This window comes from Rhea pennata, chromosome 3 (assembly GCF_028389875.1).
Source record: "Rhea pennata isolate bPtePen1 chromosome 3, bPtePen1.pri, whole genome shotgun sequence".
Classification (NCBI taxonomy): domain Eukaryota; kingdom Metazoa; phylum Chordata; class Aves; order Rheiformes; family Rheidae; genus Rhea; species Rhea pennata.
The window spans coordinates 59,060,299-59,078,661 of NC_084665.1; the positions used below are offsets into that span (position 1 = coordinate 59,060,299).

The window sequence follows — 18,363 nt, forward strand, 5'->3', positions numbered from 1 at the left end:
CAAGGAGACTGTTCATAAAACTACAAATACATCATTGCAATCTTGACTGCAGTTAGGTGAAAGGAGTGTGAAACAAATGTATTTTGGCAAATCCATTGTTCCTATCCCCGCCATCTCAAGCAAGGAGGACCTTGGTAAAAATGTAGACAGAGACCATAATATGTATTTGTTTTCTTCACAGTAGCCTGAGTAGTGCTAAACTGTAGTTCTCCAGGAACTCAGCTCCAGATGTTATTAAACTACTTTTCTTCCACCCCACCCACCCAAAAAAACCAAGTTATTTTATTTTCAAATTAAAACTAAGTTTCAGAAGTAGAGCCTGTAATATTTTCAACAAGAGACTTATAGATCTGAGAGTTCAAAAACCTTGGAAAAGAGTCTCTGTGCATGAGGGTGTATATCTGGAGCTGGGCATCTTCATACATATGAGGACTGGGATCCAACAAGTTTCTGTTGATCACTTCTCTCACCCGGGAATCAAGACTAACCTGGAGAAGATGAGAACAGACTAATATTAAGCAGGAATATTGGAAAGGCTGTATACATACATTTATTTTATGGGGTTTCACAGACCATGAAGAGTTTATCAGTTTCTTTATTCAAGTTATGTTCTGTGCTTCTTTCAGAGCACAAAATTACAGGCTGAGCCTATCACCTCCAGTTTGGTTTTGGCTTGGTCACTGCATTCATCTTAAGCTCTCTAAGTTCAAATGTGCTATATAACAGAATAAATACAGTGCAACTAAGTAAAGCTCTGAAGTTTGGGATTTCCCAAAATATATTATTTTACTATGAAATGTTTTGCTTTTTACATGCATACTATTAAATATTTCTCCCAGGGGAATTTTGAATGAATTTCACTCAGAAAGGTGATTTTTTTTTTTCTGATCATTTGCAGCTAAATCTTTTGATCTTTTGATTCCACATTCTCATTTTGCTGTCCTACAGATTTTTTTTTTCATTTTTTTCAGGCACTAGTTACAAATCACTCAAAGTTTGTTGTTTTTCTGTTAAAATCTTCATTAATAGTAGTATCTCAAATTTGTTCTTCCCTTTAAAACCCTTTAGCATCTGGTAATTTATTCTTTCAGAATATTGTTTGTTCATATTGAAGTTGGTAGCAAGTTTGCAAGTTTCCATTTTACCTTCTGATTTTATTTTCCATCTGTAATGAGCTCTTGTACCTAGGCAGAAAAGGGCATATCACACTTGGGATGAATGCACAGGTTATTTTAGAATATCATTTGGAAGTTTCAGTGTACAGCTTGTCCCCAAAATGCCCTAAAAATGATCACGTTAATGTCTCCTAGATTAAGCAAAACGGCAGTGGAACAGGGAAAGCCCACTGGGGCTGAAGAGGTTACTCAGCTAGAATGAAAAGTCTAAAATACTGAATTCAGAAGTACCAAGCACAATGGCTGGCATTGACCAGTCATGCTGTGGTCATTTAAAACAGGTTACAATCTTGCCCCATAAATCTGCGACTATATAAATGAGTATCACATTGTCTGAAGGACTATATTTGGTCCTGGAAAACTCCATATACCAAGATACCTTCACATATGAAGGGTGCTAGTAGAGATGGTTGAATAATGAAAATTCAGAATGTGCATGGAAGTGTGAGCTTGTGTATTTGCGTACGTGGTGAAACAAAGTCTTTGAAATACAGTAGTACAGTATAGTATTGAGGACTGCATACATTTGCATTGTATCTTCAGTACCAAATATAGAATATAGCATTTTTTTGGTTTTGTGGTATGTTATGTATTTGTGTATGTTACTGTCATAACAGGCAAGCTCTTTCTCCTCAAAGAGTCACTCTGCTCCATAGTTACCAGCCACGAGACACAATTATGATGCCAGTTAACTGCAGATACAGGCAGCCTGTTTGTGCTAGCAAGTTTTTCCCACCATTTCAGTATGTTCGTTCTAGAGAATGCCCAGAACATCTGTTTAATGCACACTCTTCATCTAACTGCTGATTGCCCTGGCCGCGTGCAGCACCCCAGGAGACGCGTGCACCACGCCAGCAGTGATGCCGCTGCAGCGGTGTGAGCAGCCTCCGCTCCTTTCCCCAGACATGTGCTCCCACCCGCGCAGTCTCCCTCCCTCCCACAGCTGTCTGTGCAGCCCTACAGCTAACTGAATTAAAGAATCGATCCATCTGAAAGTGGCATTCTTTTTTCTGGGCTATTTTTCAACCCACTCATTTTTCTGATTGAATGCGTCGTATAACTGGCATAACTGAGCAAGCAGCCTGGACTGCGTGGCAGTAATGAACTGATGCAGTCTGCCAAAGGCTAGCTGCTTTTAGACGCAGCAGCATGGAGAGGCACAGTGTTCTCGTCTTGAAGGCCAGTGGTGCAGCCATGTGGCTTAGAAATTTTCTGAATAGATTTCAACCCTAGACCATTGCATATCTGTAGGATAAAAATGACACATTGAGGTTTAATCAATCCCTCTCTCGCCCCCCTCCACATATATACACACACAGAGATACATATCTTAGCAAAACCAGTTTCTGCAGCCAGCTAATTTACCTTTTGTCATCAAATATCATGGCTAGTTTGTAATGATTTTTTTTTGCCATTGAATATAGTGAAAATCAATTGCAGTTACAGACTCAAAAATAATTAATTAGAGATTTGTTAATTCACACTGTAGTTTTTCGGTGACTCAGTAAAGCAAGCTGGCAAAATGAGTTGCAATTTTTAGAGATATCTGGTTGGTAAACAGAAGTATATGAAGTATCTGGTTGATATGCTAAGGCTTTCTGCTTTGGTAACTTCATCACTGAACAAGTGATGCTAAATGTTTCAGCTCTTATGCCAAAAGATAACATATGGAATGGGATGCTGGGATGAACATGAACTTTTCAGCTCATGTGATCTTGTAAAGGCTTGTCAACAGTTTGTGTTTGCTTTATGAGATTTCCAATAGGGGCAGGAGTGCTAAAGTGGCTGCATCCACACACGTCCAGTGCAATAAGTTTGTGAGCAGTTTTGTTAAACGCTAAGCCAACATGACTTTTGTACTGTTATAATTTTAACTGCTGGTTCCGGTTGGGTTAGAAAGGGGACTAAGCATTTAGGACATATATATATGTACTAAAGATATATATATATATATATATATACTATAAGAAATACACATTATTAGCTTGCTGTATTGGCAGTTATCTCCAAAACAGTATACACTATGGCACTAAAGAAAATACTGGAGATATAAATTGCGTTTGGCTTCATTCATATGAATGAATTTGAAAATTGCCACAAAAGGAGTGCCAAGTTAAAATGTAGAAGGGCAGATCCACAGTGAGCATAGATTAGCATAATGCCATTGAGTAGAAGGTATGATGTAATGCTTGGAGAGAAGAAAAGGATCCCAAAGTACCTGACATGACCTAAGAAAGATTCTTCTGTGTTCCAGAATATGATTTGATACATAATGCTTTTTATTCACTTCAGGTAAAGATCATTCCAGAATTTCTCTATTTCAGTTTGAGGATTGAAGAAAATTTTATCTAATTTCCTAGATGTTATAATCCCTGTCCTAAGAGAAAATATCTGATTTCAATTCCTGGACTAGCTGATCTCACATAGGAATAACCAGTGCAAATTCTGCTTTGCTCCCAGATAGTAGTTACAGCAAATCAATCTGTAATGATTTTAATGCAAATTATTTTATGTTGTACAACACAAACTGTGAACATGTTCCACGTTTCGTTTTCTCTGAAAGGTCATGCATATGATATTTCATATGATGAAAATTTTGAAATTTGAAGTGGGCTCTGAAAGTCCATTTCCCTCACTGCCTGCCTTTGGTAGACATGTTCCACTACTAGAGAAGTATGCCCATTTCCATCCCTTCTGATTCTAGAGTTTCTCTTTTATCTCTCTTACACAGCAGTTGAGGCATTAGGGCTAGTGAAGCTAAGTGGCTCGGCACCTGTGTCAACATTTTTTCTGTCCTTTCTTTCTTGATTTAACTTTCCGTATAAATAATCACTCTCATCTGACACATTAAGCAGACTTCATATCCCCCATCTGGCAATCCAGGTATGACATTTCTGCTCTGAAATAACAGAAAGTGCAAATGTAAAATTTTCAACTTTACCTCTTTTGGTGAAAGTATAGAAATGTAATCTTCATATATAAGCCTTGCTTTTTCTTCAATAACTTTTTTGTTCTGTTCCTTCTTTAGATCTTCACATGCGAGCCAGAAGAGCAGGTTCTCTTCACTGTACTCTGTTCGAAGAAACTCTCTAAAAAGGTTCCTCCCAGCTGGTGTTTTCATCATCTTGTCAAAATTTTGAGCCCAAGACAAAATTTCGTCTGCAGTAGGATTTTGGCTGCAAAAGCAAAGTATCATTACAAATATGCTTCTATTTTTGTAACAGTGTTTTCATACATTTGGCCAAAAAATTCTCCTTTCATTTGCACTTTAGTCCAGAGTGAAAATGGGACTTCAGCAGTGACAGGAGAATTTTGTTCACTCTTCACTTGTGCTTTCACTATCCCAATAGCCCACTAAATGTGTTTAGTACTAAGAGACACACCTGTGGCTTTCCACAAATTTATACTAGTATTGTTAATCACCATACTCAAAGCAAAATCCAACAACAGAATTTAATTACAGCTTCTGTAGTTAAAGGAGATGAGATTTTGAGAAGCTGACAATAGATTATCTTTCATGATGGGTTTAGATGACACCTGATGTCACTGCTTGCTTCTGATGGCCTTTGGCCGATCACTGGCTGCCACATGATTTGGTTCAGCAAGGACAAGAAAAACAAAAAGGCTCTTGGCAGCCAAGAGCATACTAATGAGGCCAAACAAAATACTAATTCAGAGAGCTTTTAAATTAGCATATTCTCTGCGCTTGTACCTAAGGGTTGCTAAGCTTCTCTCTGTTTGGTGCTATTGACCTGAATGATGATCTGTTGGCCCTGGATGCAGTGGATGCTGCTGGCAAAGCTGAAAGGACAAGAAATGGAGGGAAAAAAGTCCCTGTTCCCATTTTCTGTAGGAAGCTATTCCTGGCTTGTAACAGTGGATGCCCCAGATAGATGATTAGAAGACCACCTTGCTTCAATATTCCATTAATACACAAATGAATAGCTTGAGAAGATGACACTTGAACTTATTTAGCAATAATTAAATATCATTTCAAACTTAATAATGAGTGCTCATCCTCTCTTTCCTGATAGGATCCAACACAAGAGTTTTACTAGCTTTGGTTAAAAACTTCTGTATAATCATTTTGCTCAATAAGTGACATTTGGCCATGTGATTTGTCTTCAAAACCATTATCAACTTCTACTCTACATGCAAGGCAGACTGCATGACAAGAAACTATTTGTGATAGTGCTTTGGTAGACTGAAAGATCAAATAACCGAAAAAGTGTTTATCATTTAAACTATCCTGAGCAAAATAATTTTAATCTGAACCAAATAGTATAAGCATATAGATTTGAACAGCTCTGTGAGGAGACTGAAAAGAACCTGCTGGAAGTGGATGGAGCTGACAAGCAATCTGTGCTCCCTGGTTGTCTTTTGGGAAGTTCTTTTTAATATAGTAAAATGTAGGTTAAAAAAAAAGATACAAGATGAGGCCATTTGGATAGTGTTTCACCTATTAAGATCTTTTACAACCGTAAGATATATCATTTCATTAAAAAATAATTTCCTAAACACTGGTTTCCTGAGGAGATCTGTGAAAAATAGTTCTATGTTACATACCTAATTATTTTCAGGAGAGAATCAGATGCAGAATCTCAAATTTGATAAACTAAGGTCATTTCTTTCTAAGTAACTCATCTTGATATTAGGATATCGAAGGAGAATTTTATTCAAAGTCTCGGTTACAGCAGAAATACCAAAGCTAGCCTAAGCATCTAGCCCAAACGCAAGTCTAAACACACAAACACCTGTGGAGTAGTGTCTGAATATCCCTTGTTCCCCCTAAAAGAAGAGATAGATACTTAAAGAGGATATCAGAAAGGCTAACCTTAAGTGATGGATGTTAACTGTTGTAAGTTCCACTAACAGTGAATGGAATAAGATAGATTTCTTCATGGGCTAACTTAAGGTGCTCTGAGTCACACTATTAGTCTCTCCATTGGATTACAGAAGAATCATAGGTTATGTAGGATACAGTTAGACAGAAACAGAAGCCTGGACTAGTAGAAGTACGTGTAAGCTGGACTTTCAAAGTATGTGCTTCCTTGGTTAATTTAGCCAAACCCATAGTCCAGGCTATTTTACAAAAAGTAGCCATGTTAAAAATCTGTATGTGAAGTACTCATTTACCAAAGTCAATTTTTCTTCTTGTCTGGATAAGCAGAAGAAAATGATTTCAGAATTAGCAGAAACTTCTTATAGAGGACCATAAATTTATGAAACCACTCACACAGCTTTCCTCCTTTCCCCATGAGTAAATTGCTGTAAGTAACCCTGGCTTATAAATGTCTCTGTTGGGATTTTGTTACCAGGCCCGATTTTCTTCCATTTGTATAGAAATTTTAGAAGGAAAGTCATTAAAACATCATTCCAAAAACCTCAAATCAAAGTAAATCTTGATATTAAATATAGGCAATTAAAAAATACTGGAAAATGATTTCAGAAACTTACCATTCTTCTATAACTTGGATGCTCTCCATTTTGGTTGTGTGTGTTGGCCTTCCTGCATTGTCTCCTCTATCTTCATTCCTAACAGTGAGGCTGCAATGTAGTACAACACTTTATTTTGTCTACAGGAAGTTAATTTAAAACAATAACTAAAGGAAGTTAATTTAAAACAATAACTAAAACAATAAATAAAAGTTTTAAACCTATGTAACGTGCCATTTTCATTATTGCCTATAAAATTTAGACCTACAGGTTGGAGAGAAATTTTTGATAACAATTTCTCCCTTAATTTCAGTGAATATTAAATAGCAGATGCTGTTAATATGTATAAACTTTCAGAATGATTTCCCTTATCAAATTGAGAATAATATTCTCAATAGTAGAATAGAATAGTAACAAGAAAGGGTAGGTAGCATAAGAATATCTGACTTAGACACTGAGGAGGTTTGGTGTCCCACCAGTTCTGGATATTTTGTTAATTCTTTTATGAATATTTTTTTTTTCTCTCCCAGATAAGATTGCAGTATATGGCTGGGATAAAAACTCAGTGTGCTGCAGGTCCGTATCACTTCCTCCTTTAACCCAAATCTGTTTTTTCATTCTAATATATAAAACTTACTGGCTTTTCAAAAGAAAGGCTTCCATTACCCTCATATTACCAGAAGCAAGGAAAAGAAGGACTTCCTTTATGTAAGGGTCTATTTTTTGTTTCTCTTTTCAGCTGGTAACTAGCATCAGTTATTTTTCTGTAGATGTCTTTTTAATCGGATTTCCTTCGCTGGTAGCTGCTTTGTCTCTTTGGGCTCTCTATCAATGCTCTAGAACATGGTATTACCAGAAAAAACATTTACAGAAACACAGTTCCTGATAACTACTGAAACACAGCACATTCTGTATGACCTAAGGATTTGTATAGAAAACCTGGTTACAATAATTAAGCTTAAGAAGTGTAACATCTTGAAGAGATGGAGATTTCCCTTTATCAGATGTTCTTTACCTGCTTAATGGAGAAAAAAGAAGCAAACAAGCAAAAAGCCCAAAATCTCCTCCCCAAATCTCAACAAAGCTTATATTTTGAATATTAAGTGTTCATCATATGTTGATGCTCTCAGTCATTCTAAGTGGAGATATATAAAAACATGTTGATAACATAAAGCCTCCCCCCCCGCTTTCTTCCTAGCCCCTCTCCATTTATGAGTTTTACTGACATTTTTTCATGCATTTGGCAGAGTTAATAGGTGATCTCAAATACACTTTTGAAAATTGACAGTTTAAGCTCCCAGATAAAGCAGAGCACATATTCAGACTTAAACATTACAAAGACATACACTTCCAAACAAAGCTGTTTGATACTGGTTGCTCCTTGACTTACCTGCCAAGACCTTAGTTCAGGCCCTTGGTCCTGCTTCCCCTGTTACAGCGTAGGAAAGCAGCTCCAGTGCTGCTAAGGTGTTAGGGTGCCATCAACCGCTGCAGGAGAAACAACACATCCTGAACTCTGGGGTTGGCAGGTAAAAAGCCTTTCCACCTCCTTCGGCCTGTTGCTTGTCAGTCTATAAAGGGAGCGCCCACCAAAACCAATGGGAGTTCCATGTATAGAAGGAGGGAAAAAAAAGGGACTGTCCGCTTTCTGTCTTGTAATCTTTAAGTCCACGCATGTAACTGCTCAGGGTCATTTGCACCTGGTTGCAGCACAAAGCTGGAGTGAGCGAGAAGCGGGAATGCACAGTGCTTCTCTCCCTCCCTGCTCTGCGGTCCTTACATAGGACAGCATTCATGTCCTCTGCTGGATACGGGGAGTTTAATGCCCTTTTGCTACTTGGAACAGTAGCAGAATGGAAGCAGAAAACAGCTTGTGTAGGTTGGCAACGCGAAAGGATGTTCACCCAAGGCACAGCCCTTCCAGCAGAGAATGAAACTGCCTGTCTTCTCGGCCACATAAGCAGCAGCTATACTCTACTGAGATAATTTACTTAACCAGACGGTAGAATTCTTCTGAGCTTTGGATGCAGATCCTCACTGGAATTAGAAGGTGACTTGTCTGAGAGCAGATAAGCCACACTATTTAATATGATGTCTGGGGTCAAATATTGTTTGCTCATGCAAAATCTCTGCTAAACTTAAGAAAAATAGTATTGACTGATGAAGATGGACTCCAAGTACTGAAAGGTGAGTATAAGAAATAGGAAAAATGACAAGAAAGCCTTGTTGACTTCATTTCACTTTTTTATCAAACTAGTAGAGTAGGCCTGTGCATTTTGATTTTTCACAAGACTGCATTGTGGTAGAAGGTTCTGATAGTGGCCCCTGAATGTAGTGTATGATTTTCTGCTATTTTTACCACTATGCTAATATGGAATAAACTCTTGGTCCTAATTCATTCATTTCAGCATTCATAGTTTGAGTTCAATTGCTGGAAGTTAGTCAACTTTGCAACACAGGCAAGACTCTACAGCAGCTTTATACTTGGTTGGAATGATTTCTTAAGTTCAAGTATTGTAGTTAGAGCTGTGCTAAATTTGTAACACATCTTGGCCTAAATTCTGTGTAATTTTTCCAGTAACAAACAATAGCAGTACATTTCAACTTTTATTTATCTACATCTGTCAAAGATTGGAGTTTCATCGGATACATTATTTTTGATATGTTTTTCCTGTGAAGGAAACCATCACTTTTATACAGAAGTACATTCAATTCAGACATGGTTCTGTTTTTACTCAGGGAACTGGTTCATGTTCGCTTAGAAAAAAATTAAATATTTACACATTTGTGACTGCAAAGCTAATTTGAAAGCAGCCTTTAAATAACATGGATCACAGTAACAGATTGCTACCTTTTACATCAAAAGGAAAATATTGCATTGTTATTTGCTGTGATGCTATCTTCAGTCAAAAATACCCCATCAGTTCAGATTTCTTCATGGAATTCAAGCCATTCACAATGGCAAAAGCACCCTGGATTCCCTGAGTTAATATCCTTGATAAATCTTGGAAGCTAGTTTACTATGTCAGAAGGAATTATGCTGTATGATGTAAAACTAACCAGAGTAGAAGTAACATGATAAAAATCAACTAAATAAACTTACTTGTTTGAGCTTCTAAGTGAGAAAATTCCTAAATTGCCTTATCAAGAAATAGATAAATAAAAGTGAGGTGTTCTAGAGAGAAATCTGATATAAATTAACATATATGATGCCATTATTATTTATCATTTAAAGTGCATATTGCTGATATCTTTATAATTTAGAGATGTAAAATATATGTCATGAAATTTCAACAGAGCTAATCATACTTGAGGAATTTGGGGTGTCTGAAGGCAGAGCTGAAGTGGAAAGCACAAACAATAGGTTGTGTTTCCGTCCCTTTAAAAAGTTTTCTCTGCTCATTTTTATGCTAATTTAATTGCTCTGGAGAATATGATACAAAGTACTTCAGTAAGCCCAAGAGGCTTGACCTTGATGTGGATTTCAAATATATCTTTGGTTTCTGACTTCTACAAAAACAATAGTTATTTTAACTCTGGCAACCACTATTATTCAGAGTAATTAATTTTCTGTTTAGAATTTTGGGAACTTTAAAGTAAAAATGTTAATGATTAGGGACTGCTAGAAGAAGTATACAAATTTTAAAAAGCCAACTTTGTATAAAGTTAAACTGGTCCGGGTTTACTGCCGATGTGTTTTTGGAGGAACCACTAGGATTCAGAAGAGTAATGTTTATTTGTCCAGCTACAATTCTTCAGCTGTTAATATTCATGCTCAGCAACTAGTTATTCTGCTCAGTAACAGTTTTGCTAAGTCAGTATTGCAGCCACTGCTGCATGGTAAGGCAAAAAGGCCAAGCTAATTGGACAGAATCATCAAGAGAGTTGGAGTAACTTAACAGCAGAAGTCTCAAAGAACGCCCTCAAGGCATTTCAGCCAGTGATTTTAGCTGTTTGGAAAGTTCCCTAGTGCCCCTACTGCTGCACTTATTTTCTACTGCCATTAAGAAACTGAAAACCCTTTAGATCTGGGACCTGATCTTCATTCTCCATATACCCAGCACATGAATGGACTTTAATTGTTTCCCAGAGGTCATATTCTCATGTACCACTAGTTTAAATCTGGTGAATAAGTGAAATTATTTCTAGTGAATATCACTATGGCAAGAAAAATGTGCCGGCGTATCTGGCGATAAGACTGATATTCTATCCATTCATGCTATCACTGGTTACTACTTACTCTTTTTTTTTTTTTTTCTGTTATATGCAGTTATCTCCAGTACATCATCACAGTATTTTGTAATTATGTCTGGTGTTGAAGACAATATGTCAGTTAAAGCCTGCTCACCAAAAGGTTTTTATTGTGCTGTCATGAAGATAGGGAGTAGAAATCAAACGAGGACACCATGATATAGTCAGTAGGCCACTGGGTTGCCATTCAGGAGATCTGTGTTCAATATCTACCTCTTTCCTGAAGTTTTTAGCTGGTAGGCCCTTCAGAACAATTATTATATTTTACTCTGAATCTGTGTATGTAATGCAGTAGGGTTGTGACCCTTCTAGCCATCACTGCAGCACGATAACCTTTTGTAATCCAATCTGAAGGTCACCTAAAATCAATTGCATACTCATAATCTAAAGGCAGAATTTAATTCTTTGGATTAAAATCAGTGTACAGCTGAGAACATCTGGATTACAATTGTTCTGATATGTTTCTTTCACTCATTTGCTGCCTGAAAGAGCATATCTCACTTGGACTACTGTTCACCCTATCCTACTCCTAGGAAGTTTAGTTGTCATTAGATCAGTTGAGAGAATATTTTTAGGTCATAGGTTTAAAGGCCAAGAAGGGTTGTTTTGATGCTTGAGCCCATTTTTTTGTATAAGCAGGCCACAGGAATGCTATAACTTAAATAATGTAGATTTAACAGATGTAGCTTAAGTGGAGCATTTTTTAAAAAGATCCAAAGCAGAAGGAAAAGAGCAAGATAGCAAAATTTCACTGTGATTTTAAAATTCCACTGACGGATTAGGTAATATGGCGCTTAACCTGAAAATGTTGACAAACATTAGTCAAATCTGCCAAGTAAATTCTATTGGAAATACTTTTCAGGGTATTTTGGAGGAAGAGAAGCCCTCCTTTAAACCAGTAGGTTCTCGTGCTCATCTGAGATTTGAAACACCCATACTGTGAGACTCTTGTGGGGTAGGTGATGTTCAAGCTGCTCTGCTGATGCTATTCTACTTGATAAAAATAATTGAATACTCATTATGCAAAACAGAAACAAGAGACTCTAACTTAATGCCAGATGGGTTCTAACCTTAGATCTTCCACCTGTTGGTTTTATCTTGCGTCCTCAATACAAAGTGCTTGTGTCCCTCTATCTCTCCAAACTCTTTGATTCCTTCACTTTTATTGTAAGTGTCTAGAATAGAACATTCCATATGAGCACAAAAATATTTGTCATGTCTTGTCATCTCTTATCTCTGATATCTGAGAATTTAAAAATAAGATACCCTCCTGTGAGTAAGAATAGCAAGGCAGAATAAAGCATTTTGACTAAAGTAATACCAGCTTGTGCAAAGCATGTAAGTGCAGAGCAAACTTCAGCTAAATTATTGGAACTGAAAGAATTCTAGATCCCTGGCTTGCATGGACCCCTGGAGGTCTACAGTGCCAGCATAAGTGCTTTGAAATTAGTCCACAGAAAAGGATGAAGGAGTAAAAATCGAAAACTTGATATCTTCAACATGTCTGCATTGGTGGTCTGCAAGAAACTTTGGAGCCAGGCCATGGTCTGTTGGTCAAGAACCTTGGAAACAATTTACTTAAAGTGGTCAGAATCTGGTCCGATCTGAATCAGCTGAATGTGATAATTTTGTGTCAGGGACAACACAGAAAATCACAGTTCCTTCTACAGTAGTGAAAGAATGTCATTTTAAGAGTTGCAAATTAAGGATGTGCAAGTGGTATGTCTATCCTTACATATTCTCTATAGAAGACTAGTAGATAGTTTTACATCCTTTTCATAATACATGCTATCTTTGATATAACTATATTAAATTCTTTGGAAGAATCTGGTTAGTTTGGAGAATTACTATTCCAAAAAAGAAACAAATCAAAAACATGTGAGGGATTTTTTTTTGGAATTAATACCCATGCCAATTCTTTAATGCGTTAAGATTTTCAGAGCTTCACTGAATTCCATGAAGAAATGTAAGATGCAAAATTTTAAACTGAATAGAAATTAGAATTGTAGTGAAAGATAGCTCCTTCCTTTTCTGAGGAAGTGGATTACCTCATACTTGAAACTAAGTGATGGAGATTTGTTTTTAGTAGACTGACACAGGAAAGCAGTCTGTTGGGGAGAAGCCAATAATTAGCATAAGGCTATAATCAGCCTACTTGGCAGTGTCTGCTGAAACTATAAACTCCTTTCAAAATGTCCAGGCACCTGTGGTGCTAAGTTTCCTGAATGCCAGAGTTACTTTTGCCTTAGGTAAAAAGATGGTGCAATAGACCTGTATAATCAAAATAGTTTTTCTTAAAAAAAAAAAAAAAAAAAAAAAAAAAAAGAAAGAAAAAAGAAAAAACACAACTCCTCAGCTGTTGAGTGAAAAAGAAATATATTTACAAGAAGAGTTTATAAACTTGAGGCTTGAGTCTGTAAGCGTTAGCTCACATAAGACAAAAACAAGTGTTTATTTTTGTCCCATCATTCTGGCCTGTAACCATACAACCGACAATGTTAACTGGCCTTTGTTGTCTTCTCATAGATCACAAAGGTAAAATAAAAATTAAACAAATGGGAAAAACAGATGCTTGGTCTCTTCCAATGGCTAGAATACATTAAATTTCTTGCTTTCCAATTTTCCTTGGTGGTATTTTTTCCCCTTGACTGAGTTTGCTATGCTGAAGTTTGGTATACTTCAGATTTTTGCCTTTTTCCATCTCTTTGTTTGAAGAGCATACAGCTCAGAAACAGTATGTAACAGACGGTTGGGCACTTGTTTGTGCAGAGAGTGTGCTTTCAACTGAAAAGCTTAGTGTCTGCTCGAAATCCAGTAATAGTAAATGCAGGCAGACTTCTGGCTCCCATATGCACCTTTCTGCATACCATAAATCCTGTGGGCCAATGGGGAACTCAAGGTGGAAATTTGCTGGACTGATTTTTGCTCTCCTGGAATGGATGCAGAAGCTGTTTCACAGGCTTTTCCACTGTGGTGTTATAGACAATATAGCTTATTGAAACTGAGTTGTGTTCCATACAAATTTGTCAGTTAAAAATAATTGAATTCTGTATTAGATTTTAAACCCTACATTTTTCACCAAACAATGTTCCTGAAAGTTTCATATTCATGAAATTTCGTGATTTGTTTTGATGCTTTTAAAAACAATTATCTTCAAATTATAAAGTAAAATAAAGAGAAATCTTGGTTATTCATTGTTAGCAACTGGTATTCTAATCAGTCTTTTGTAATTAATTTTATAACTAGTGAATATAATCAAATAATTTATTTAAATGACATTATTAACTTTATTAAAGTGCTTAACTTAAAAAAACACTTAAAAATTACATTTTGCCACAGTAAATTTTTTTCCATTAAACTTGCTGATTACAAGAAAAGATATTTTCTAATAGGAAAATAATTAATCAGAAAATCTAGCAGTTATATCTCTTAATTTCATGATTCTGAAGTTTCTTAAAACCTCATCCCTTAGAGCCCTGCAAATACTTAACAATTTCACCTTTCATTTGGAATCACTTTTATGCTTTTATGTTATGGAGAAAAACTTGGAAGTGCAAGCATCAAGCATCAAAATCCTAAAACATAACAAAAATTGCATTTGTTTCTTGGATTTTTTTTGAAGTCTCCTTGCTTCCCTAAATAAGTCTTGAGATGTCTAGAAGAGTGAAGTTGACAGAATGCATGTGAAGTATGTGAAGCTAGTAATAAAGAGAAATTTGTGAGAAATTTGAAAGTTCAGAAAGAAATACACTTAAATATACTGCAAATGAAGAGGTTCCTGTCTTTTGAAAGTCTGAAATGAAGTTTGGTTTTGTTAAAAGGCTTATGATAAGACCTGCCCCTTCGTGGTTCAGAATTGTGAACTTCCCTGTGAAAAATAAGAAATTTCTCAGCTTAATCTGAGATTGGATGTTTCTGGCACACTTTGAAGGTGGGGGAGACCAGGCTAAATTTCTTATTGCTTTTGCAATAGCTCTACTTTCTTAATACCGTGTTGAGCTCAGTGTAATTGGTCAAAGTCATTACAGATTTAACCAGGAACAATAAAGGAAGAAGGAGATCGATGGAAATTAAAGTTTAAGATATCTGGAGCATCTCAGGCTATTAAGGTCTAGTCAGTTAGATATTCTTACTTATGTTGTCCTACGCCTCAGCTTGAGTAAAAACAGAATTGAATCCAATGATCTAGTGCTTAAGAATATAATCATCTCTTTGTTAATGGAAAGTCTTGGCCAAGATTTTGGAGTTTATGTAAGTTCATTATATAAGGTTATTAAACTGCATCCCACATGCCACTGTGAAGGTAGATGATCCTTACTAAAATATGAATGCTGAGCTAAAGTAAGTCACAGAGAGATGTGTTCAGTAAAGTAGGTACCTAAAAACATTTTTGCAAATCTACAGTATTCTACTCCTTTTACAGTTTAAAACGTAATAGATCAAAAATCTGGAAACCTTCTCTGTTCGTAAGAGGCAGTCACTCTAACCGTTCCTTTTTAAAGACATGAGCTAGATCCTCCTGCTGTATTTCCCTTAAGAGTGAGGGAGGTCAGTATAAATTTGCATGACAACATACATTTGAATTTGTCCTAACTCTGCATTTTCCTTTTGGATTCCATGAAGCATTTGAAAGCAATATCCTGTAGAATCCAAAATCTGTGTGTCAGTATGTTTTTCATCCCAGATTGCTCCTTGTGGTTTGATCTTTGATGCCACTTCTCTAGTGATTCTTTCTTCTTTTAGAATAAGTCTAGAAGCTGATTGGTAGCGGAGAAAGCAACCTGCTAGAAAACCACTGACAAAAGGGACATTCTTCTAAAGTACCCACAAATATAACCACAACTGATTTGCATATACTTAAGATGTGAGTTTAGTCTTTGCCAAGTCAAATACATTTATCAGGATCATGTTTAAAGAAAGACTGCAATTGAATCATATGTTTGTGGGCTATTTTAAACAATGTAACAATATTTACACTTCAGAATGACTTATTTTTCCTGGGTGAAGGAGGGAAATGCTCTCAAGGGCAATGACAGTAGATGTAGGCTTAAGGGTATGTGAAAGCAGACGGGTCCTTTGAATGAACAGCCTTTCAGAAAGACCAGCCTTGCTGAAAATGCTTTCCTCTGCTACCCTTGTGTGCCTGATTTAATCTATCTAGCTGAAGATATTGCAGCTCAGCAGGTATCCAAAGGCATATGGAAACTACTTGCACTGTACTTGAACTTCTGAAAGAAAGGATAATACTTCCCTTGAACTCAGACCATTACTGAGCAAAAGTTGCAGCTGTGCAAGAGAGGAAAGATCTACTGATTTAAAGCAACTGACTTTCCTAAACTTTATTTCTTTTTTTTTTTTAGACATATTTTATCCTTCACAAAATTTATTATTTAAGAAAATACCTTTTCTGCTGGATTCAATTTCAAAGAGACCATATTACTTCTACATAATGATAGTCACACTAGAAGCTATTACAACTTGTGGAAACCTTGAAGATCCTCTAGGACAAAATTTTGATATTTTTTTCTCAGATGTAGAATGTCATTTCTCTATAGCTAAGCAATTTGAGTAGGTTCACCAGCCATTGATTCTTAATGGAATTACTCTATCCTTGTTTCATTACTGTAGGGCTAGTTTCTTCTTGAGGCAAGATTCAACTCAAGAGTGTATTTCTATTGTCAGGTCACCCAACGGGTCACTAGCTGTCAGCTTCATTCCTTCCTTCAAAATAATATTACCATTTGTTTTCTTTCTTGTACAATGGAAACTTCTAATTGCTAGACAATCTGCAGCATCCTTACTCCTATCTAAGGCTATTTTGCAAGCAATTCCTTCATGCATCTGAGACAATTAAAAATGGTAGTTGTCCAGAGTTCAAAGAAATAGAAGTTATATTGTTTGAAATTATGATTGCATGAATAAAAAGCCTCCAAGCAAGCCTAATAATCTCAGTGTATTCAGATAAATAGGCCCAGTCTCTTCTTCCTTAGTGCTGTTGATTATGCTGTGTTTGCAAAAGTAGAAATAGTAGCATGATTAAAGAATTGAGCCTGACTAGAATTGCCCCTTCTATTACTTGTTTCTTAATGGGAAGAAACCCATGGGAACATTCATACTAAATTCACACTTTTTTATTAGATGTTTTAAAATTCTTCAGTTAAAAAGGCCTTTCTACTTTTGGACAGTATAATTCCTACTATGATGTTTAAGAACATCTTTCCTTATCAAATTAACCTGGATCAAACCAGTGTGCATTTACCAAAATTAAAATCAAGTGAGATAGGGCATCTTCCCCCGGCGCCTTTCTGCTTAACAAACCTGATTGAGAACTTCCCTCCCAGGCTGTACATAATACAGACAGGCCTCTGTTTGGACGGAAGTTAACTGCTGTTTTTCAAATTTTCTGCTAGACAAGGCCTTGAGGTGGCAAGTGCTTTCACCATGGATATCAAAAGGAGCTGAAGGTATCCATTATTCTCCATAATGGGTGCTCAGCATCTGGCAGTATCAGGCCCTAAACCAGCTCCTTCACAAGAGCCAGAGTTGCCATCTAGACAAATGTTTGTGCTAGGGAATTACTGAGGGTGACTAGGCAAGTTCTTGTCTCCTCTGCCGTTCTGCCTAACATAATGAGTATCTGACCCACTTTTCTAGTGAGAAGATCTTCATCTTAAAAGTGTTATTTACTGGAGGAGCAGACTCATTTCCATGATACAATCTCTCATTTTTTCTCTTGAAAGTCTTGGACATTTATTCCTGTTTTAACTGACATATTAAACCAATTTAAAAGGCTACATGCTTAAAAAATAAACCTATGTAAGATGGAAATTTTGCTGCTAACAAATTTAAGTAGCCTAATTTTTTCCCTTTCAGCTTGGAGTTACAGGCTCCATTTATTCTTGCAAGTAAAATGGGCTGGGAGAGTTCTTTGGCCTGGAGGCTAACTGGCACAGCACAGCTCAAGTCCATAAAGCCCGTCTGCAAAACAGGGTTTCTGCATCTGTGACAGGTCATTGCCTGAAACTGTGCACTTTGGCACTGGCCAAAATTCTTCCAGGGAGTTAACATTGCTAACCTTAACAGTATGGATGATTGTCTGAGCCCATACTGTATCCTGAACCTGTTTAGTTTACTAGTATAGATGTAGCCAGTGTGTTTAATTTGGACAAGATTTTTGTTTGTTTTTTCATGTTAAAGTCTTTATATTATTTATATAAATATTAAAGTCTCCACGATGAATACAATTCTGAGGATTTGCAAAGCTGTCTTTGCTCCTTTAAAATGACACCATCTATCAACATATCTTATTTCAGCTTTTATTTTGATCTAGACCCGTTTTGAACTCTTACACATGTCAATATTTTTGTGTCTTTCTACAGACTTTTAAGTTAATGTTTCTTGGTGTAAATACATAACTGTCAAATTTGGAATAAGGAAGGAAAAAAAAAAAAAAGAAGAAGAAGAAGAAAAAGAAGAACCCTGAAGCCTGTCTGGGGAGCTG

At 36.5% G+C, this 18,363-nt stretch overlaps 1 protein-coding gene across 1 annotated transcript in view; it reads right to left on the reverse strand.

The window, feature by feature from the left end:
- Window positions 1–299: 299 nt before the first annotated feature.
- Window positions 300–18,363, reverse strand: part of RGS17 (regulator of G protein signaling 17) — a 74,607-nt gene continuing 56,543 nt past the window's right edge. Inside the window, exons 3-5 of the mRNA XM_062573733.1 lie at window positions 6,633–6,722; window positions 4,117–4,351; window positions 300–488 (exon numbers count right to left, since the gene is read on the reverse strand). Of these exons, the coding sequence (XP_062429717.1) occupies window positions 300–488; window positions 4,117–4,351; window positions 6,633–6,722 (514 nt within the window). The remainder of the gene's footprint in view (window positions 489–4,116; window positions 4,352–6,632; window positions 6,723–18,363) is intronic.